The sequence below is a fragment of the Molossus molossus genome, unplaced genomic scaffold, assembly GCF_014108415.1.
Source record: "Molossus molossus isolate mMolMol1 unplaced genomic scaffold, mMolMol1.p scaffold_m16_p_3, whole genome shotgun sequence".
NCBI classification, from domain to species: Eukaryota; Metazoa; Chordata; class Mammalia; order Chiroptera; family Molossidae; genus Molossus; species Molossus molossus.
This window is the reverse complement of record NW_023425366.1, coordinates 96362661-96384429: the sequence shown is the minus strand read 5'-3', so window position 1 is coordinate 96384429 and position 21769 is coordinate 96362661. Positions and strand designations below refer to the sequence as shown.

Below are 21769 nucleotides of genomic sequence, written 5' to 3'. Positions count from 1 at the left end.
GGGGAGTGGTGGGGTCACCTGGTCTCAGAAATGGACAAAGCTGGGTGCTGACAGGGTACAGTGCAGGGAAATTGGGTATGTGAATAGTATGTCAGGATCTATGGGCCTCGGTTCAATGAGTTTTTTCAGTATCAATTTCTTTTTTTTAATCCTCACCCGAGGATATTTTTTTCCATTTATCTTTAGATAGAACGGAGGAAGCGGGGGGGTGGGGGTTATCGATGTGAGAGAGACGCATTGATTGGTTGCCTTCTGCGCAACCCTGACCAGGGTTGGGGACAAACTGCAACTGAGGTACGTGCCCTTGGGTGGAACTGAACCCGCGACTCTTCGGTCCATGGGCCGATGCTCCAACTGCTGAGCCAAACCAGCCAGGGCAGTATCAATTTCTTAAACTAAAACAAAAACAACAACAACAAAAAAGATTCATGATCTATGCCATCCACATCCTTCACAAATTTTGCATTTTACAAATAAACAACTAATTTATTGGACCCTGAGTGTGACTTTCTGTAACGTCAGCAGCCCTCCCTGGGCCCTGGATCCTTGCAGAGGTCCTACAGCCGCTAACAGCTTGTTTTCTGCTTGTTTCTCACCAACCTTGTATCCTGTCCCCTGATACTGAATTTGGGCAAGCTGTTCACCCTCTGGTTCTGAGAACCTTCATCCGTAAAATGGGGAGAAATGTGAGGAACAAATAGGACCTGTGTGAGGAAGCACCTTCTCACTGGCAAAATTATTTTTGAACATGAGGCATCATTAATATTACCACAGCATTGCCCCTTGCTTTCAGGACAGGGCTCCTGTTCTCTGTGTGTCAGCCTCTGGCTACCTTGTCACAAGTTCTTGACAATATCTGCTTTCAACTCTTGTCTGTTACTTTCTCCTTTCTTTCTGTTTCCTGAATGAGTCTTTTGTTCTGTAGAAAGCAGAGAAAGAAAAAGTATAAATGATTCTTAAGTGTGAAAGGAGGGTAGAAATTGTGTCTTCCAAGGGCCGGCTGGGTGCCCTGACAAGGAAAAGATGCAGGGAGGGAGAAACCTAGAGACTTCATCAGAGCTGAAGCAGCTGCAGGGACTGGCCAGACAAAGGGAGGGAGAGGGGAGGAGCCTGGGCGCTGAGAAAGTTTATGGGGAAAGTTTAGCAGAGCAAGGAACCAGGCGGGCGGTGGCTGGGGAAGGCCAGACCCTGATTACCCTGCTGCTCTTCAGAGGCTTGGTGAGTAGGCAAGTGACATATAGCCAGTGGAGGGACTCCAGAATTTATGGGAGGAGTTTTGGTAGGGGGGTGGTGTCACCAAAACTGGAGGGGACAGGGGGCTGGAATTAAGGGTAATGGGAGGAGACAGATGGGTGGAAGGAATTGAAGAAATTTGGACACAGGAGTCCGGTGCAGGGCTGGATCCTGGGGGGATTGTTGGGGAAAGGATGCCAAAGTGGGCAGGTCTCCAGGTAGCAAGTATGGGTTTCTCTGTCTGGAGTCATTCCTGGCTGTCCTGGAAGGGGGCTGTCCAGGCTTGTTGGAAGGGCTGTGGCCCATGGTTGTGGGTTGTAATCTGAAGGGGTGGGTCAGACTCAGAGTTGATTAGGAAACGGGCCTGGGAAGGAATTCCAAACTCAGCGTTTGTATCTTTGTCTCGCAGTTTCTCTTTCTCCAGCCCCACCCTCTCAGTCTCCTCTGGGTGCACTAGTGGGGTTGAAAAATGGGAATGGGGGTGTGTGGGGGTGTGTGGGGGTTTTGTAAGTAAACCCACATTTCCCCCAGCCCCTCCCACACGGGTCGGCCCTGTGCTGAGAGGAAAAAGAGTTTAGACCAGATGACTGACTCTTACTCATTACAAAGTCACTCCTGTGGTCTCACCTCTCTGGGTTCATCTGTCTGACCCACATTCCCTCTTTATGGCTTTCCAGGAAAATTTTCAGTCTCCAAATGGGGCTCTTCATCCAGATCTGTCACAGACAGCAGCTCAGGAGGGAGCCAGGGCCTGATGATATCCACCTCACTGTCATATAAGCAGACTGGACTGATCTTTCTTGCAGGGCCTCTGTCTTTCTCCCCTTGCCTTCAAAATCCCTGAGGCTCTGGGAGAAACTATAAGTGGGGGTTGGGGAGCTGGAGGCGACAGCAGAGGAGTAATTGTGGGACCACGTAGATCTGGATGTAGAGAGCACCCCTCACCACCACCGCTTCTCGGTGAATTAGTCTCAGCTGCAACAGCAGGAGAGAAGGCTCTACCCTCTCCTTAGACTCCCCTCCAACCCCTCATTTCCCTTCTAGACGCTGACAGAGGCAAAAATCTGCTAACTCGGGGCAGACTCAACCAGGGCTGCATACAGGCCTGGGGAATGACCCCGATCTCAAACCTGTGCCTTCTGCGGCTGCACGGCTATCTCAAGCTGTCTCTGCCTCTGTGCCTGGCCCTTGCCCTGTCACCCTTCCCTGTGCCACATGGGCCCTCTGTCTCCTACCAGGACCATGCGCCTCTGGGGGCCTCGGAGCCTGGGGGTGGCTTTGGGAGTCTTCATGACCATCGGATTTGCTCTCCAGCTCTGGGGGGGGCCCTTCCAGAGGAGGTGAGTTTCATCTTGTTCCAAGGCTTGATAGATGCCCCCATTTGCTACTCCCAATCCCACCTGGGGCTGTGACTCCTGGGAACTTGGAGGAGGCTCCACACCCTCTGTCCCTGCTCCATGAGACACCCATCCACCTGCTGGTGAGGGACAGGACACTTTCCCTCCTGTCTCTCCCCAGGTTACCTGGGCTGCAGCTCCGACAGCCCTGGGTCCCATCCCCAGGACCAGCTGTTCCATCCTGTCCTCCTCGGCAGCGACTGGTGTTCCTGAAGACACATAAATCTGGGAGCAGCTCTGTGCTGAGCCTGCTTCATCGCTATGGGGACCAACGTGGGCTGCGCTTTGCCCTCCCTGCCCGCTACCAGTTTGGCTACCCAAGGCTTTTCCAGGCCTCTTGGGTCAAAGGCTACCACCCTCAGGGTGGAGACACCCAGCCCCCCTTCCACATCCTCTGTCATCACATGAGGTTCAACCTGAAAGAGGTGAGGGGTGTAGAGGGTATGGGAGGGACTAGAGAGAGATGGGATCAGGCCTGTGGCCAAGACCATCAGTGGAGGAGGCCCCAGGCATGGGGGCTCCCCGGGTGTTACCTTACCCAAAAGTTGGGCATGGGGGCCACAAAGGTGAAATTTCCTGTTCTCTCCTCATCTGTTCCTTACCCAGTAGTTTCTGAGAGCTGAAGTCCTGCCCCCTCCCATCTGGTACATACTCCAGTCTCCTTTCTTGACTAATTTATCCAGCTCACGTCAGCACCCTGCCAACTCTAAATCCCACCCCCAAACTCTCCCTCCAGGTGCCCCTTGCCCTTCTTGGCCCCTTCCATTGATATTACCAGGACCTCTGCTAAGCTACTGCCCTCTCACCTGTCTTTTTCTCACTCCCCTCACCATGTCTGCCAGATTTTGGGATCAGGTACATGCCAAGCCATAGCCTATCTAGCCCTGACACACTCAGAGCATCAGTTCTAAAGGAGGAGATGGGAGCATGGACTCACATGCTCATCCGAACACACACAGAAACCTGAGAGCTCTTGGAAGGAGAAAGTCAATGTGCAAATGAAAACATACAGGGAAGGGACTAACTTTTATTGAATACTTCCTGAGTTCTAGGTATTAATCTTACCATCACCTTGCCAGGAAGGCATTATAAGTGCCTCCATTATACAGAAGAGGAGGTTGAGACTCTGAGAGGCTAAGTGACTGGTTTTTGTTAATCAGGTTTGAACCCAGGCCCATCTGCTCCAAAGTCAAAGCACCTTCCATGGCATGTATGCATATGCATGTTCATATTTGGAACTGTGGGGACAATATTCATCAAAAAGAGGTGGGGCTTTCTGAAGAGATAGGTTTTATATATTTATTTTAAATTATTTTTTGTAATCCTCACCTGAGGATATTTTTTCATTGATGTTTTTAGACAGAGTGGAAAGGGGGGGAGGGAGAGAGAAACACTGATGTGAGAGAGACACGACTGGTTGCCTTCCACACCACTGCGATCAGGGCTGGAGATTGAACCTGCAACCCAGGTATGTGCCCTTGACCAAGAATCAAACCCAAGACCCTTGGGTACGCTCTAACCACTGAACCAAACCAGCCAGGGCTGGAGAGAGAGTTTTAAACAAAAGGGTGGACATGATTTTGTAGTAAGGAGAACACTAGGCATTCATAGAGGGAGAAAAATATCAGCAAAGACATTGTGGTGTGATGCATGTGTCAGGTGTGTGTGTGTGTGTGTGTGTGTGTGTGTGTGTGTAAGATGGCAGAACTTCAGTGGGGGCTGCAGATGCACTCCAGATTAAGCCAGAGCTGGAGAAAACAGCTGAGGAACATGGGTGTGATCTAATGGGCAGCAAAGGCCCACTGTTGGGAGTGAAGCAATGACAATGATCTTTGAGGCAGGTTTCTCCAGAGGTTAGGATGATGACCTTCATCGTCACCACCATTCATTGAATACCTATCGTGTTCCATGTATTTCCACATTCTTCAAGGTAAGTGTTAACCCAGTTTTATAGATGGGGGAATGAAGGCTCTAAGTTCAATAAATTGCTCAAAGTTACATAACTGGTAAATGGCTGAATTGGGATTTTATTTTAGGTCACTGATGCCACAGATTGTTCTCTGCACTGTTCTCTTCTTCCTTCAAAGAGACACACAGTTCTGCCCTGCAGGCATGCCCATATTGGCAGAGCAGATTGGAGAGCATTGTGTCAGAGAGTCAGGTTCAATGATGGTCATTTTCAGAGGCAAAAACCCTTCAGGGAGCCCAGGAGCTGGCTTCTCATATGCATTTGCCTGGCTCAGCCTGATTCCCACCTTCCTTCTTGCAGAGAAGGGGGACTGAATGTCCCAGACCTCAGGGCTACCAGGTGACCATGGCTCCCCAGTGGCCAGTCCACAGGTGTCTTTTGCTCTCCAAGATGCCCAGGAGCCCCGGAAGTGCCCTGCCCATCAGCCATCCTGGGCTTGTCTGCCCACCTGACACCTATACCCGAGATAGCTTTTTGATTGCCCTGTCTTCCCACTTTGCTGCCAGTGATCCCCACCCCCACTGAGGAAGCCTAAGACCAGTTTCTTTCTTGGAGTGGTGACCAAGAGTCCCAGGGTAAGCACATAATAGTTTTTTGTTGGAGAAGTGAACACAAAGTTTGCTTCTTAGAAGTTTTATTGACCAAAGCAGACAGAATTGCCAAAGGAAATACATGTTCTCTAGGAGTTTTCCACATTGCAGATTCCTTCATATCCTTTATCCCATGTAACCTCCATAATCAGCTGGGAAGGAAACTATGGGTATCCCCATTTTGTAGATGAGCAAACTGAATCTCAGAGACATTAGTAACCTGCCCAAGATCTGTCAGCTAGTGAGGAAAGCTGGGGGTTCCTAGTAGAGCTGTCAGGAGGAGGTATGAGGAGGCTGGGGGATCTGTGGACATTGGGCTTGCGCTTAGTTTCTTCCTGGCCCAGTTCTTTCTCCCTATGTCTTTTTTTTCTTCTCTGCAGGTACTTCAGGTCATGCCTTCTGACAGCTTCTTCTTTTCCATTGTCCGAGACCCAGCAGCTCTGGCCCGCTCTGCCTTCTCCTACTATAAATCCACCTCATCGGCCTTCCGCAAGGCGCCTTCCTTGGCCGCCTTCCTAGCTAATCCTCGTGCCTTCTACCGACCTGGGGCCCGTGGGGACCACTATGCACGAAACTTGCTATGGTTCGACTTTGGTCTCCCTTTTCCCCCAGAGATGAGGACCAAGAGAGGATATCCTCATCCCCTCAGAGATCCCAACCCTCCTGAGCTGCATGTCCTGCCTTCTGGCACTGGCTCTCGAGCCCATACCCTGGATCCCAATACTCTCTTTCATCCTGCTCCCTTTGCTGCTGATGGTCACAGCCAGTTATCCCACTCTGCTGCTTTAGATTTGGGGTCTTCGTCCTTCATCCAGTGGAGTCTGGCCTGGCTAGATTCTGTCTTTGACTTGGTCTTGGTGGCTGAGTACTTTGACGAGTCACTGGTTCTGCTGGCAGATGCCCTATGCTGGGGTCTAGATGATGTGGTGGGTTTCATGCACAATGCCCAGGCTGGAAGTGAGCAGGGCAGAAGTGCTGTCAGCAATGGTGGACTTACCGCTGAGGACAGGCAGCTAACTGCACAGGCTCGAGTCTGGAACAATCTGGACTGGGCTCTTTATGTTCATTTCAACAGCAGTCTGTGGGCACGGATAAAGCAATACGGCCAGAGTCGGCTAGAGAGTGCAGTGGCGGAGCTCCGGGCTCGCCGAGAGGCCCTGGCTAAACATTGTCTGCTGGGGGGTGAGGCTTTAGACCCCAAATACATCACTGACCACCGGTTCCGCCCTTTCCAGTTTGGGTCAGGTAAGGTTTTGGGCTATGCACTTCGGAGTGGACTGAGCCTCCAAGACCAGGAAGAGTGTGAGCGCCTGGCTACTCCGGAGCTACAGTACAAGGACAAGCTAGATGCCAAGCAGTTCCCTCCAAAAGTGTCTCTGCCCCTCAAGACTTCAAAGCTACTCTCCCCTTAGGCATTAGATCACTGAGTCTTAGGTTAAAGAACAGCTAAGCTACAAGACATATATGATGGGTGTGGGGCAGCCAGATGACATTTCTGCTTCCCGCAGAAAGCAAGTCTGCTCCCTAAGGATGAATGGAACTTTGCACGGATGAGGGCCCAAAGTCCTCCAGGCTGTGCTATGGAATCCAGTCCATCAGCTCCTAGCAGCACTCCTATACCCTCGATTACCCCTCCTCCTTTCCAGCCTCCTGGCAGGTTCATGTAGCACTCTCAAAGGCTCCCTGGTAGCACTCTCAAAGGCTCCCTGGAGGAGCAAACCATGGTATGAACCAGAGAAAGTTTGGGACACGGTGGATTGGAATAATCCGTCCATTTCTCTGTAAAATATTTGTTACTGAGTTATGCTCATTTCATTGTGAAATGTTTGTTGAATGAATAAATAATTGGAAACTTGGACTTGCTTTATGTAGGGCAGGAAGGGAAAGGGATGGAACATCTTTCTGGGAGAAAGAGGGGTGGAGGGGATTCTTTCAATATTACATCTCTAAAAAGTCTGTCTAGAGTCTCTCCTAGATCCTTATTGCAGAAGCCTAACCGCAGCTGAACCCCGCCCCTCTCCTCCAGAGTCCGATCACCCTCAATTCCGTAGCCTCACAGGCCACGCCCCTTCCCTTCCGCTTCCGGCTTCTCCAGTCATTCGGCTCTGCTTTAGGTTCCGGCCCCGCGGGGTCTCGGTTCCGGGTTCGTTGTCCCGGTTCCCGGCCCCGGGGGGTCTCTTTGGGCCGGCCCAGCCGCGCGCAGTCCCGGTAGGGTGTCGGGACTCCCCGCTACCCCAGCAGCTGGCTCTCCACCACCCCGGCCCGCGCAGTCCTCGCCGCCCCATGGAGTCCCAGTGCGACTACTCGATGTACTTCCCCGCCGTGCCGCTGCCGCCGCGCGCGGAGCTGGCGGGGGACCCGGGCCGGTACCGGGCACTGCCCCGGCGCAACCATCTCTACCTGGGGGAGACTGTCCGCTTCCTGCTGGTGCTTCGTTGCCGGGGGGGCACGGGCTCCAGCGCCGGGGCTAGCCCGGGCTTGGGCTCTCGAGGGGCCTGGGCAGAACTGGCAACCGCCCTGGCTGCCCTGGCCTCGGTTAGCGCCGGAGGCGGGGCGCCCGGGGGCGGTGGCTTCGGTGACCAGGATCCTGAACCCCCAGGGGGCGGGGATCCTGGCGGTGGGGGGTTGTTTCGAGGCTGCAGCCCCCTTCTCACCCACGGCCCGAGCCCTGCTACCTCAGGGGTAGTGACCACGGTGAGGAGCTGGGGTGACATGGCACTGGCCTGGGGTGATTTGCTAGGCTCCAAAGGCCGGGGAGGAGGGGAAACAGGAGGGAAGCTGGGGGCAGATGACGAGTGAGGAGAGGGGAGGGCAAGAACCAGACACCTCTTTAAGAGAACACCGCGGGCTGCCTCTCTCCTGACCTTTTCACCCCTTTCACACCCCCAGCTGCCTGTGGAGGAACCAATTGTGTCCACAGATGAGGTCATCTTCCCACTCACTGTTTCACTGGATAGACTGCCCCCAGGGACACCTAAGGCCAAGGTAAGACTCAAGGAGTGGAGCTGAGCTGTCGTCCTAATTCAGATGTCCTCTCTAAGGCTGGCTGGTTGTCTCCCCTTGACTGTGGCCCTGTGTCCCCTTGTGCTCAGATTGTAGTAACTGTGTGGAAACGGGAGGTTGAAGCACCAGAGGTCAGAGATCAAGGCTACCTGCGCTTGCTGCAGACCCGATTTCCTGGGGAGACCTTCAGGGGAGAGCAGAGCGCATTCAAGGCCCAAGGTTGGGAGAATTCAGGGGGAAAATGCTGGAATCTGGAACTTGACGAATATAATGGAGGGATGATATTGGCAAGTGCCCTATCTGAAAAGAGAAAGATTAGAACTGTGGGTTGGAGGTGAAGTCTGCCCAGCCCATCAGCTCTTGCCTCCGCCCTCTTCCGCAGTGAGTACCCTGCTGACTCTGCTGCCCCCTCCAGTTCTGAAATGCCGCCAGTTCACTGTGGCTGGAAAACACTTGACTGTTCTCAAGGGTGAGCAGATTGGCGGCACAGGTCTTGGGTAGCAGCAAGGGCACCTCCCTGTGCAGGCTGGTGGGGATAGGTCCAATTTGGGGGGGATTAGGTAGAGTATGAGGGGTCCAGATAATCACCAAGCTGAGCTGGTTACCTTCGACAGTGCTGAACAGCTCCTCCCAGGAGGAAATTTCCATCTGGGATATCCGCATTCTCCCAAACTTCAATGCCAGTTATCTACCTGTCATGCCCGATGGCTCTGTGCTGCTGGTGGACAATGTCTGGTGAGGTCCTAGGGAGGGGCAGGGCTGTGAAGTGGTGGGGCTGAGAGCTCTGACATGGAAAGATCCAGCTCTCCTCTTTCTTCTGTACTAGTCACCAATCTGGGGAGGTCTCCATGGGCTCCTTCTGTCGGCTCCCTGGTACCTCTGGCTGCTTCCCCTGCCCACTCAGTGCCCTGGAGGAACACAACTTCCTATTTCAGCTGAGAGGGAGTGAGCAGCCACCTCCAGGGGCCAAGGATGTGAGTATAAGGAGCTGGTGATTTCAAGGAAAAAGGTTAAGAAAATGCAGTGGGAGGGAAAGGCCAGGGGGTACCGAAAGATGAGAGGGAATCTCATACAAAGGATGGTTCCCTCTGTCCCTCCCACAGGGTCTAGAAGTCCCCCTGATAGCTGTGGTTCAGTGGTCCACCCCAAAACTGCCCTTCACCCAGAGCATCTACACCCACTACCGGTGAGTGTGTGGGTACCACCCTGTTCACCTTTGTTTCAAAACACATACATCCTGCTTTCTTATCTCACTGCTTCTAGCCTGCCCAGCATTCGCCTGGACCGCCCGTGCTTTGTGATGACTGCTTCTTGTGAGTCCCCAGTTCGGACCTATGAGCGTTTCACGGTCACTTACACGCTGCTCAACAATCTCCAAGACTTCCTTGCTGTGAGGCTCGTGTGGACCCCGGAGCATGCGCAGGCTGGTAGGCTGCTGCCAGGCTGTACCCTTGTACCAAAGGAGGGGAGGGGAAAGGAAGAAGTCATGGAGGTGGGTGACGTATGGCAGGCTGCTTTGGCTCTATAACTGGGTGGTCTCCAGTGTCACAGATGGAGAGTTTAGAGAGACAGTGAGGCAGAATGACTTAAGAGCACTGACACTGGTGCTGGTTCCCTGGTATGTTTGACTTCTGCTTCTATCATTTACAAGCTGTGTGACCCTAGGCTGGTTACTTAACTTCTCTGAGCCTCAAATCCCTCATCCCTAAAAATGGAGAAAGTAATACTGCTCACCCTGCCCCCACGAGGTTATTAGGGTGATTTAAAGATGTAATGTATATGAAGTGGTTAGACCTCAGCACATAATAAGTATAAGCTGTTATTTATTTTATTTTATTTTTGTTAATCCTCACCAGAGGATATTTTTCCATTGATTTTTAGATAGAGTGGAAGGGAGGGAGGGAGAAACATTGATGTGAGAGAAACACATCAATTGGTTGCCTCCTACACAATCCTGACCAGGGCTGGAAATCAAACCTGCAACCCAGGTACATGCCCTTGACCGGAAATCGAACCTGAGACCCTTCGGTCCTCAGGCCAGTGCTCTAACCACTGAACCAAACTGGCTTGGGCTAAGATGTTATTTATAAAATTTGGCAAAAGATATACTCAGTTTACTCCACAGGATGACTGGGGATCAAACAAGACTGTGCTCTGGGAAGCCCCTTCCTGAGAAACACTGTACAGATGTGTTTACTAGTGGCTGTTTCTGCCCCACCCCCCAGGAAAGCAGCTGTGTGAGGAGGAGCGCAGGGCCATGCAGGCTGCCCTAGACTCCATTGTCTGCCACACGCCCCTCAACAACCTTGGTTTTTCCCGGAAGGGCAGTGCACTCACCTTCAGTGTGGCCTTCCAGGCTCTAAGGACAGGGCTCTTTGAGGTAGGCTGGGGAGGCACTGGAGAGGGGCTGGATAGTGTGGTGGGTGATACAGGATGTCAGTATGGGAGGCATCAGGGCTGTTAGCTTCTGGAGATGAAATATAATGGGTGGCACTAAAAAGCCAGGCTGAGGGAAAGTGGAATTTAGATTCAACACTGTTCTGTCAAGGGGGAAGATGATTTGAAAGGAGGTCTGGGGCCTGGAAGCCAAGTGGGAATGCTAATCTGTCTTTCTACCCCAGCTGAGCCAACACATGAAACTGAAGCTGCAGTTCACTGCTAGTGTGTCCCACCCTCCACCTGAGGCCCGGCCCCTCTCTCGAAAGAGCAGTCCTAGCAGCCCAGCTGTCCGGGACTTGGTGGAGAGGCACCAGGCTAGCCTGGGCCGCTCTCAGTCCTTCTCCCACCAGCAGCCCTCCCGCAGCCACCTCATGAGGTATGGAACCAACGGAGGGGTTCCACTGGACTCTGGTAGAGGCCAGAATTGGAGAGGGAGCAGGAATAGGTCCTGAGTTCTAACCAGAGCCCTCTGCTTTCCCCCAGGTCCGGCAGTGTGATGGAGCGCAGGGCCATCACACCTCCTGTGGCCTCCCCGGTTGGCCGCCCCCTCTACCTGCCCCCAGAAAAGGCTGTGCTCTCTTTGGACAAGATTGCCAAACGCGAGTGCAAAGTCCTGGTGGTGGAGCCTGTAAAGTAGCATCTTGCCAGCTCTCTTACACTCCCAGAAATCAAATGCCTCCAGAGGGGATCCTTGTTCCAGGCTCTGCCTCCCTAGGGATGCCTCCCACTGTGGGTGAGGAGGCCCAACAGGGTGGCCTGTCTATGTCTGTTGAAGAAGCTGTGAAATGGGTGGGTATGGCTGCAGTACTAAACCAACAGTATTTCCTTGAATTCCTGGGGGGGCTGGCCCCACCCCTTGGTCAGGGCAAGGGTTCTAAGAGCTCCCTTGTTCCCCTGCCTTGTTCCCTGGTTCTAAGTTTACAAAGTATTTTCTCCTTTCTATTAAGTTGTTTTTCCTGCCTCTGATATTCCTTCCCACCTACTCACCCCAGGGCTGAGATTAGAGGGTGGTGATGGTAAAGGGACCCAGACAATGACCCTCCTGTCTCAGAGGTGAGGGGTGATAGCTAGGTGGCCTTCTCCTGCCCTTCATGTTTACGTTTGCAGCCTGAAGCACTTTAAGTTGTGTGGGGGTTTTTTTTGGGGGGGGGGGGCTGTAACTTATTCTCCAACTACTGCTTCCAACTGAAATAAGACTATTAAATGCCTGTTCAGCAGGGAGAAGAATGACTGTTGTTTGTGTGTTGATGAAAGGAGCAGAGATCCAAGGGCTCAAAATGATTCCCTTCAGCATGCATACCAAATACTCCTGTCAGCTCCCTTGCCCCATTTTTTTCTTTTGACTCCAAGTTTGATAGTCCAGAGGTGGTTTACCTCTACTCCTCTGGGCTGAATTATAGGACTTGTGTAGAAACACCACCATCACCACCACCAAATACACACATCTCTAGACCTGGGAACATCAGACTTATGTTTATTAGGAAAGAGGGAGGCCCCCTTGTCCTCACTCTCCAGAACACAGCACAGAGTCATCAAGCCTCTGCCCTTCTAGGTAATGGGGTAGGGGGAGAGGGTAAGCAGAAAGCCTTAGTTCTAGCAGCAGGCCAAGAAGAGGAGTTTTGCATCTTCCTTATCACAGAGGCTCACGGACCCAATCCACCTCTGCCTCTTGCCTTTGGCAGGCTCACACATCAATGGGCTCCCGGCCTCGGTTCTGCCTCTTCACCACAAATACCCTCTGTCCCGACACAGTCACCAGCAGTGTGTGTTCTCCAAAGACCACTGGAAGGGAGACACACCTTCCCAAGCCCCAGGAGAGGGAAGGGAGCACAGAGTTAGTGGGGTACAATGGCTTCCATGGGGTCACACAAACTGCCTGGGATCAAGAGCCAAAGAAATTCGATGGTTTGAAGCTCAGAGATCTGAAGATGGGAGGTCTCCATTTAATCCCCTTCTCTTATTTTCTCATAGTTCTGATGCAGGGGTGAATCCCAAAGGGAAGAAAGTGGCTAGAACCAGGGACCTCGGGGAGATGGTGGGAGACGAGTGTTTTTTCCCTCAGGAGAACACCCCACCTTTGGGAGCACCCCACTTCCCATCACCACCACCACCAGGGTACTCACCCGACAGGCGCTTGAAGGGTACGTTCATGCCATGGTTTAGCCGGAAACTACAGGCTGTGCTGACCAGTTCAGAGATGGCACTGGCTGCCTGCTCATCATTCTCTAGTTCCCCAGATGACTGCATGCAGACAGAGGAGGGAGGATGGCAGAAATTAGGGAACAGAATTGGGGAAAGAATTCCGGGAAGTCACTTTGGCTCTCGCACTCTTCCTCTCCACTTCCCAGCACCCCCAAAGGTCACCCCAGTTTTTGAAAAATGTAAAACTTTTCTATGATGATATTGCCCATCTAGATGCCGTACTGGTCCTCATGATTATACTGGAATTCCCCCAATGAGCAGTGAGTCATCCATTTCTTTATTGACCATTCTTTTCTAATCCTTTGAAACTCGATTTCTCTCCCTGTCCCGATTTATTTGATAAAACCACATTTTCAAACATCAGTGCCTACCCACCACTGACTTCTTCAAGTCTCCATATTTTTCTCAGTCTTCCCACTTGTTGTCCTGTCTACAGAATCTGAAACAAATATCCCTTTGTCCTTGACCCCCTCCCCACCTATTATCTAGCCCTTGGGTAATGAGTCACAGTGGCTTGGGCTTCCTCTTTTGTGGTGACTGTCACAATTTCTTCCTACTGCCTTGATATGAACCTCCCACTAGGTTAAATTCAGTGCCCTTTGCTCTCTTGGACATTCTGTACCTCAGTTTCCTCATCTGTTGGAGACAACAGTACCTATCTTATGGGCTCATGAAGGTTACGTGAGATAATGTTGGTGAGATGCTTAGAACAGCTCCTAGCAATATATATTAACTGCTATTATTCTATGTCAAACTCAATGTCTAAAGTTAAGCCATCAAAATTCTCCCTTACTTCTCCCATTCCTCTATCAACTTCCTTTAATAATTTCCTATTAAAGGCACATTATTCTAGGCTTGAGCTTAAAAGTCTTAACTGAGTGGAGAAGTATCTCCTCTATTACCTATCTCTAGTCATTACAAAGACATATTTTTAAAAATTTTTTTTATTAATTTGTTTTTGTTACAGATGTTTCTCATTTTCCCCCCATTGACACCTTCCTCCCCTTCCCCCCTGCCCCATCCCCAGTTTTGCTGTCTATGTTCATTGGTCACGCATACATGCATGTAAGTTCTGTGGTTTATCTCTCCCCCCCCCCCCGGCCCCCCTCCTCGGAGGCTTGTTAGCCTCCTGGGTTAATTTTGTTCATCAGTTTGTTTAGTTCATTATACTCCACAAATAAGTGAGATCATGTGATATTTGTCTTTCTCTGCTTGGCTTGTTTCGCTTAGCATAATACTTTCCCGGTCCTTCCATACCATCTCAAAGGATAAGAGAGATCTTTCTTACAGCTGCATAATATTTCATTGTGTACATGTACCACAGTTTTTTTATCCACTCTTCTACTGATGGACACTTGAGTTGTTTCCAGATCTTAGCTATTGTAAATAGTGCTGCTATGAACACAGGGGTACATATATTCTTTCTGACTGGTGTTTCAGGTTTCTTAGAAGTGGGATCACTGGATCAAATGGCCATTCAATTTTGAACTTTTTGAGGTAATACCGTAGTGTTTTCCACAGTGGCTGCACCAGTTTGCATTCCCACCAGCAGTGTACTAGAGTCCCCTACAAAGACATACTGATTCTTCCTTTAAATTCTCTTCTCTCCTTGCTCCTTCTTATTGCCAGCAGTCCAAACTCATATGTACATTTCCTTCCGCAGCCACCTTTCTGCTTCTGGATCCCTCCCTTTCTTGCCCATCTTCACACCTAATAGAACAATTTTGCTTCACTATTTCAGCAGCTTATGTCTCTTTTCAAAAATTCTTCAGCCCTGGCCGGTTTGGCTCAGCAGTTAGAGCGTCAGCCTGCGGTCCAGAAAGACCCGGATTCGGTTCCTGCTAAAGGCACGTACCTCGGTTGCAGTTTGTCCCCGGCCCTGGCTGGGTTGTGTGGGTGGCAGCCACTCCATGTCTCCCTTTCACATTGATGTTTCTCTCTCTCCCTCCCACTCTATCTGAATAAAAAATGGAAAAATGTCCTCAGGTGAGGATAAAAAAAAAAAAAAATCCTTCAAAGCTCCTATTACCCTCAAGATTACCCATCTTGAAAGTCCTCCACAATCAGATCTTCCCTTACCCATACCCTTTACTTACCCTAAACCTTTCCAAATTTTTTCAACATTAACCCACCATCAACTCACAAATATATCCACCTCTCAGCCCTCTCTTCTGCCTGTTCACAACCATCCATCCTCTAAGCCCAGATGAATTTTTATGTCCTCCAAGGATTCCTTGTCATAACACAAGTTATAACCTTAACGGTTGAATCCTTCATTTTTCTGGAAGCCTTCAGTAGTCTTTATCACTAGCATTACTTTCAACTTTTAACCTTAAGCCTTGTCTCTAGCTAGATTAAAACTTCCTGAGAGCTGCCCTGGCCGGTTTGGCTCAGCGGTTGGAGCATCAGCCTGCGGTACAGAGAGACCCGGGTTCGGTTCCCGCTAAGGGCATGTACCTCGGTTGCAGTTTGTCCCTGGCCCTGGTTGGTCGTGCGGGTGGCGGCCACTCGATGTGTCCCTTCACATCGATGTTTCTCTCTCTCTCTCTCCCTCTCTCTCCCTCCCGCTCTATCTGAACAAAAAATGGAAAAATGTCCTCGGGTGAGGATAAAAAAAAACAAACAAAAAAAACTTCCTGAGAACTAACACTATATTGTACTATGTAACAAAATACAAAGCCTCTTCAATAAATACCAAATAAAGACATATTCGAAAATAACTTGGGTAATATCAGTTATCAACAAACCTGTAACTAGTTGTCTCACTTTGGTAAAATTAGTAAACGCTTTTACCTCAACAGTTACCAAACTAAGATTCTAGAGATTAATTAAGAGCTTACTATATGCCAGGCATGATACCAATTGAGACCAAGAATAGCGGGAAATTAGGCAAAACTGGGCAATGTGTACTTGGGGGAGGGGGGGGCTTCCCTTGCCCAGAACGCACCGCCAGCACAGCGCCTTCACTCAGCACCAGGTAGCCGAGCTGATCAGGAATTCGCTCCAGCCCCTGGGTCAGTGCAGAAGTCTAGTGGGTAAAGATGTAATCAGTCAGAAGCATTGCTAGGAGGATGGCCCTCGATATTCTTCACCTGCAACTCAAGTCTCATGACCTGCCCCAGACCTTCTCTTTCTCAAGCCAGGGACCTTCCACACACTTTTCCTCTACATGGCTTTGAATGCTGATCTTCTTGAACCTCGATCTGTCCTCATCCTCTGCTCGGGAGCCTTCCACATCCCACCATCGCTACCCCGGAGGCGTTCGCAGCCTCATTGCCCCCTCTCAACAGCCCCTCTCCAATTCCCGGTGTGACTAGCTCCTCCTCCGCAGACTATCCCCTAGGTACCAGACACCCTACCACAGATCCCTCCTCAGCCCTCAACATGGCCACCTCTCCTATCTCCAATCCCTCTGTCCAGGGGCGAATAGGAAGTGAGGCCAGAGTGCCGGCCCAAGAAGGTGCAATCAAAGAGATTGGGGAACAGGTACACAGAACCCCCAACGTGTTCTCCCGCGCATGCGTCCTCACTCACCATTGCAGCCTTAGGTGGTGGGGGGCGCTCCCTACCAGATAGCTAGCTTCCGGAGCCAGACCCAGGTCACGTGCTTCCAGGCGGTCTTCTCCTCCTGCCCTGCGCCTGCCGGACTTCAGTCCCGCCCCCAGAATGAGGATTGGCACTCGATCGCGTCATCAAGCTTAATCTGCCACTGCGGAGAGCCGCTTCTCGTAGACGCAAGCGGATTGGTCGCAGGCCCTCTTTAACACCCATCTCCCCGCCCTCTGCCCCAGAGCTGGAGAAGGAGGGGCAAGTGTTGGCGAAGGGGTGAACGTTGAGGGGCGGGGCCGGAGGGAAGAAAAGGAGGGCCTGCGTGCCGACGGGTGGGGACCAGGGCTTCTGCTTGGGCTAGACTGTCTACAAAGGTGACCACAAAATAATAATGTGAAGTGACGTGACGTGCATGTCAAAAGCTATTCAAATGCTACTGTTACGCTTACTCTAGACAGCCCTCCGTTTAAGACAGGGGTTTGTTCTCTTAACGGTGTTTCTGGGATTCTGTGAGGAGCCCTGTGATGGTGAATTGACTGCCCCGCTGGGCAAGACGGCTTCAATATTGAATACTCTGCCAGGAAAAATTATAAACAGTACCTTGGAGTCATTTTTTTTAAAATGGGTGTCACATAGGAATTTTGTGTTTTAATTTAAATAGTTTCTAGACCTGCTGCAATACTAATGTGACTGAGGCAGTGTCGGTAGATAAAATGGAGGATGATTCTATAAATAAAACAATACGTATTTGTTGGGAGACATGTGGAGAAATTGGGGCCTCATACATTGCTGGTAGGGATGTAAAATGGTGCTACAGTTGTAGAAAACATCCAGTTCCTGGAAAAGTAAAATACAGAGTTACTGTACGTATGACTTAGCAATTCTACTCCTAGATAGCTACCTAAGAGAATTGAAAACATGTTCACACAAAAATTTATATGCCAATGTTTATAGCAGTGTAATTTATAATACCCCCAAATGGCAACAACCCAAATATCCCTAAACTAAAGAATAGATAAATAAAAAATGACATTCATATAATGGATTATTATCACTGTAAAAAAGGAATGGCCCTGGCCGGTTTGGCTCAGCGGTTAGAGCATCCGCCTGCAGTCCGGAGAGGCCCGGGTTCGGTTCCCGCTAAGGGCATGTACCTCGGTTGCAGTTTGTCCCTGGCCCTGGTTGGTCGTGCGGGTGGCAGCCACTCGATGTGTCCCTTTCACATTGATGTTTCCCTCTCTCTCTTCCTCTCTCTCCCTCCCACTCTGTCTGTACAAAAAATGGAAAAATGTCCTCGGATGAGGATTAAAAAAAAAAAAAAAGGAATGAAGTAGTGCTACATGCTACAACACGGATAAACATTGAAAACATTATGCTAAGTTAAAGAAATCAGACACACAAAGCCACCTATTGTGTGATTCTCTTTACATGAAATGTTTAAACTAGACCAAAAACAAGTTCATGGTTGCCAGGGGCTGGGGAGAGGGAGTAATAGGGAGTGACTGCTAAAGGGCATAGGGTTTCTTTTGGGGTGATGAAAATGTTTTGGGATTATATAGTGGTGATGATTGCACAACCTTGTGAATGTGACAACAACTGAATTATACATTTTTAAATGATCAATTATATCTTGATAAAATAAAATTAAGTACTATTGCTTGAGGAGAGAGCTAATTAGAGAAGATGGCTTTTTAATTTAATTTTAAATTTTTATTAATTTATTTTTGTTACAGATGTTTCTCCTTTTTCACCCCTAGACACCCTCCTCCCCATTCTATTCCCCCCACCCCTGAGAAGATGCCTTTTTATATTTATTTATTTTTTATCCTCATCTGAGGACATTTTTGCATTTATCTTCAGATAGAACGGGAGGGAGAGAGGAAGGAAGAGAGAGAGAAACATTAACATGAGAGAGACACATGAATGGATGTCACCCACACGACCCCAACAGGGGCCGGGGACAAACTGCGATTGAGGTTTGTGCACTTACTGGGAACAGAACCCAGGACTCTCTGGTCCACAGGCTGATGCTCTAACCGCTGAGCCAAACCAGCCAGCCAGAGTGAGAAGATGTCTTTTTAAAAAGGAGGTATGTCTAGCCCTGGTTGGTTTGTCTCAGCGGTCGGAGCATCAGCCCCAGGACCAATGAGTCGTGGGTTCGATTCCAGTCAAGGGCACATGCCTCAGTTGCGGTTTGTCCGCAGCTCTCGTTGAAGTTGTGCAGGAGGCAACCAGTCAATGTGTTTCTCTCACGTTGGTGTTTCTCTCTCTGTCCCTCTCTCCCACTCTATCTGAAGATAAATGAAAAATATCCTCGGGTGAGGATTAAAAAATAAAAATAAATCAAAAGAGGTATGTCTATAATGTAAAATTTAAACTGGAGAAGGATGTAGAGAGAGACAGTTTTGTGGAGAAATTTGATTTGCAAAGCCTTCCCTGGCCTTAGTATTGATGACAGTTTATAGTATCTTTTTTGTGTATTTACTGTTTAGAGCATTTCCATCCATGCATTCATCTAACCTTCACATTAGCTACTCTGTAATAGTATCCCTGTTTTGTATATGAGGAAGTGAAAACTCAAGACAGGTTGAGCCTTGCTCACAGGGGCACAGCTGGCAAGTGGCAGAGACAGAGTCCAGTCTAAGTGAGCTGATGCTGAGACTGATGCTTTTTTCATTGCTTCATGGGCCAACTATGTTCCCTGTTATTTTAAGCTATATTTAATATTACTGAATTTCCTGCACTCATTTTTCTTGACACAGAGAAACCCTGAGCAGTTCAATGCTCATTAGCCATTGTTAAAATTGTTTCATTTTCACAACAGCTGGAATCATACTAGTTATGTAGAGGCAAGGTTTCTCCTTCTTTCATTCAACAAATGTTAACTGAGCACCTTCTATGTATCAGACACTCTTTTTGGAATTGGAGGTTAAATTGTGAATAAAACCAAGACATATTTTGTTTTGTTTTGTTTTCAAGGAGTTGTGAGGGAGAGGGTGACCCAGACAATCAATCAATCAATCAATCAATCAATAAGAAAATAGCCCTGTTCACTGGTGTGGTTCAGTGGTTGAGCATTGATCCATGCACCAAGAGGTCGCTGGTTCAACTCCTGGTCAGGACACATGCCCAGGTTGTGAGCCTGATCCCCAGAGGAGGGGCATGTAAGAGGCGGCTAATCAATGTTTTCTCTCATTGATGTTTCGATCTCTCTCCCTCTCTCCCTTCCTCTCTCTAAAATCAATGAAGGAAAAAAAAATTAATAAAAGAAAATAGCCCTGGATTCCAAAATGGCAGCGGAGTGAGTGGAAGCTACACAGACCATCTCCCAGTACCAAACTGGAATTACAACTAAAATACAGACAAATTATCGGGAAAAAGCAACTGAAAAGTAGCTTGAGAGGACCATATAACCAGGAACACTGACTCGATCCTGGTAGGACTGCCGAGGTGTGAGAGAGGGGCTGGGAGCCCATTGACAGCAACAGACTTAGCTCTGAGCAATGCCCTCAAGTTAAATTCCCAAGTGGCTCCACAGTGCATAGCTGGGACAGACGCTAAAATAGCCACAGCCACTCAGCTTGGGCTCCGACAGAGGGAGGGCAGACTGGACTGGAACTGTGTGGGGATGCTTGGGATTTGAAGGGCGCTCAGAGATTTTGCTGAGTTGCAGCCACGCAGGACTGTGCCCATCTTACTCTTTCCCAGGGCTCTGGGGAGAGGGAGCAGCTCCTCCCTCAGAGATTCAACCCCACCCGGTGGACCACTGAAATGCAAATTGAGGGTCATTAACAACCAAGCATCTGCCCCACCCTTGGGAGATCCCATTACACTGAGCACCTGAGGGAGTTTTTCATTCAACTGAGACCCTAAGGCTCTTCAAATAACCACTACTGATAGCCTCCAGGCAAAACACTGGAGGATAACTGAACCATTCCGGGGCTAGTAACTCTAACCAAGTAAGTAAGACTTGACAGTGGTGTTTTGCTTATTTAAACCAAGGAGAGGGAGCCACAAACAGCAAAACAACACCACCACAGGGAGAATTTGGCAGGCTCCAAAGCCCACTGTGATAGGCCAGAAGGGAATGGCATGAGGTAATCAAGGTCATGAAAAACAAGGATCTGAATCCAAGACTACTCTACCCAGCAAGGCTATAATTCAAAATAGAAGGTCAAATAAAGAGCTTCCCAGACAAAAATGGCTAAAGGAATACATTAGCATCAAACCAGCACTGCAAGAAATGTTTAAAAGGACTGCTGTAATTAGCAGGAGAAATAGGAAGAAAAATAGAACCACACTAAACAAAAATAGCAATAAATAAGTTACATATCAATAATCACCTTAAATGTAAATGGATTGAATGCTCTGATAAAACTACACAGAGTAGCTGATTGGATAAGAAAGCATGACTCATCTATATGTGGTTAACAAGAGACACACCTTACAACAAAAGACTCACATAGGTTGAAAGTGAAGGGATGGAAAAAAATCTTCCAAGCAAACAAAAAGAAAAAGAAAAAAAAAAAGCTGGGGTAGCATGTGTTTGTCCTTCACACAGAGAGGCCATTGACTGATTCTTCTAAAGTAGGGAAGGGCCGGAATTCCCAAAGTGTCATCATCTAGACATGGAATTGTCGTATCCTAGAGGCAACAAATTTGATGAGAAGGTTAAAAAGATGAGGAGGAGAACTATAACTGCTAGGGGCCCAAGCAGGGGTAAAAACCAGGTAATAGAGGGGAGAGCAGACTTTGTAGCCTCCAGACTGAGCTGGCAGAAGGTTTCCCATTTATTTATTTATTTATTTATTTATTTATTTATTTATTTATTTATTTATGTTTTGTATTTATCTTCAGATAGAGCGGGAGGGAGGGGTGAAAAGAGAGAGAGAAACATCGATGTGAGAGAGACACATTAACCCACACTTTAACCGCTGAGCCAAACCAGCCAGGGCAGGTTTCCCCTTTTAAAGTTATGAAGCCAGGTGGCTTGGTCATAGGCTTTTAAAAATATATTTTCTTTTACTTGATTTGAATAGTTAATGTAAGTGCAGGAGATTTGGTTTATGACTGTGCATACCCCTTTTATTGCTAGTAGGTAATTGAGGGCTAATCTGTTATCTAGCTTAACATTAGCAAGAGAATCTAGACACTGCCATTAAGTTTTGGAGGGCATCACTAGTACCTTATTTTAGGGCAGCTATTCTGTCCATTAAATTTCTTAAGGTGGTTTCATGATATGCGAACTCTCCCCATGGAGCTGCTAAGCTGATGGCGACCCCTATGCCAGCTACAATGAGACCTGTGGCTTTGTTATTTTGAGGTGAGTAGCATTATGAACAGTTGAAACTAAACAACAATAGGTTGGGACTGCTTGTCACTTCTTG

General features: G+C 49.0%; 3 protein-coding genes across 5 annotated transcripts; 2 read left to right on the top strand and 1 right to left on the bottom strand.

Moving 5' to 3' along the window:
- The first annotated feature begins 1023 nt into the window (after window positions 1-1023).
- GAL3ST4 (galactose-3-O-sulfotransferase 4) lies at window positions 1024-6852 on the top strand. Its single transcript, XM_036279713.1, is given in 5 exon segments — window positions 1024-1218; window positions 2315-2420; window positions 2423-2573; window positions 2752-3055; window positions 5570-6852. Coding segments are annotated over 5 exon segments (1788 nt in total). The 3' UTR covers window positions 6602-6852.
- A 421-nt stretch (window positions 6853-7273) lies between these two features.
- TRAPPC14 (trafficking protein particle complex 14) lies at window positions 7274-11855 on the top strand. The gene is made up of 11 exons (XM_036280240.1): window positions 7274-7883; window positions 8079-8174; window positions 8282-8411; window positions 8575-8661; window positions 8807-8927; window positions 9019-9166; window positions 9296-9378; window positions 9456-9619; window positions 10418-10572; window positions 10814-11007; window positions 11115-11855. The coding sequence occupies exons 1-11, from the start codon at window positions 7473-7475 to the stop codon at window positions 11266-11268; spliced, it is 1743 nt and encodes a 580-aa protein (XP_036136133.1). The 5' UTR covers window positions 7274-7472; the 3' UTR covers window positions 11269-11855.
- Window positions 11856-12089: 234 nt separating this feature from the next.
- Window positions 12090-16482, bottom strand: LAMTOR4 (late endosomal/lysosomal adaptor, MAPK and MTOR activator 4). Of its 3 annotated transcripts, none has more exons than XM_036280242.1 (4): window positions 16368-16482; window positions 15781-15861; window positions 12755-12872; window positions 12090-12430 (listed from the first exon to the last, which is right to left on the bottom strand). In XM_036280242.1, the coding sequence occupies exons 1-4, from the start codon at window positions 16368-16370 to the stop codon at window positions 12384-12386; spliced, it is 249 nt and encodes an 82-aa protein (XP_036136135.1). In that variant the 5' UTR covers window positions 16371-16482; the 3' UTR covers window positions 12090-12383. The 3 variants fall into 3 exon arrangements, with proteins under 3 accessions (XP_036136135.1, XP_036136134.1, XP_036136136.1); XM_036280241.1 differs by having other exon boundaries at window positions 12090-12413; XM_036280243.1 differs by lacking the exon at window positions 15781-15861 and having other exon boundaries at window positions 12090-12413.
- Between the last annotated feature and the right edge of the window lie 5287 nt (window positions 16483-21769).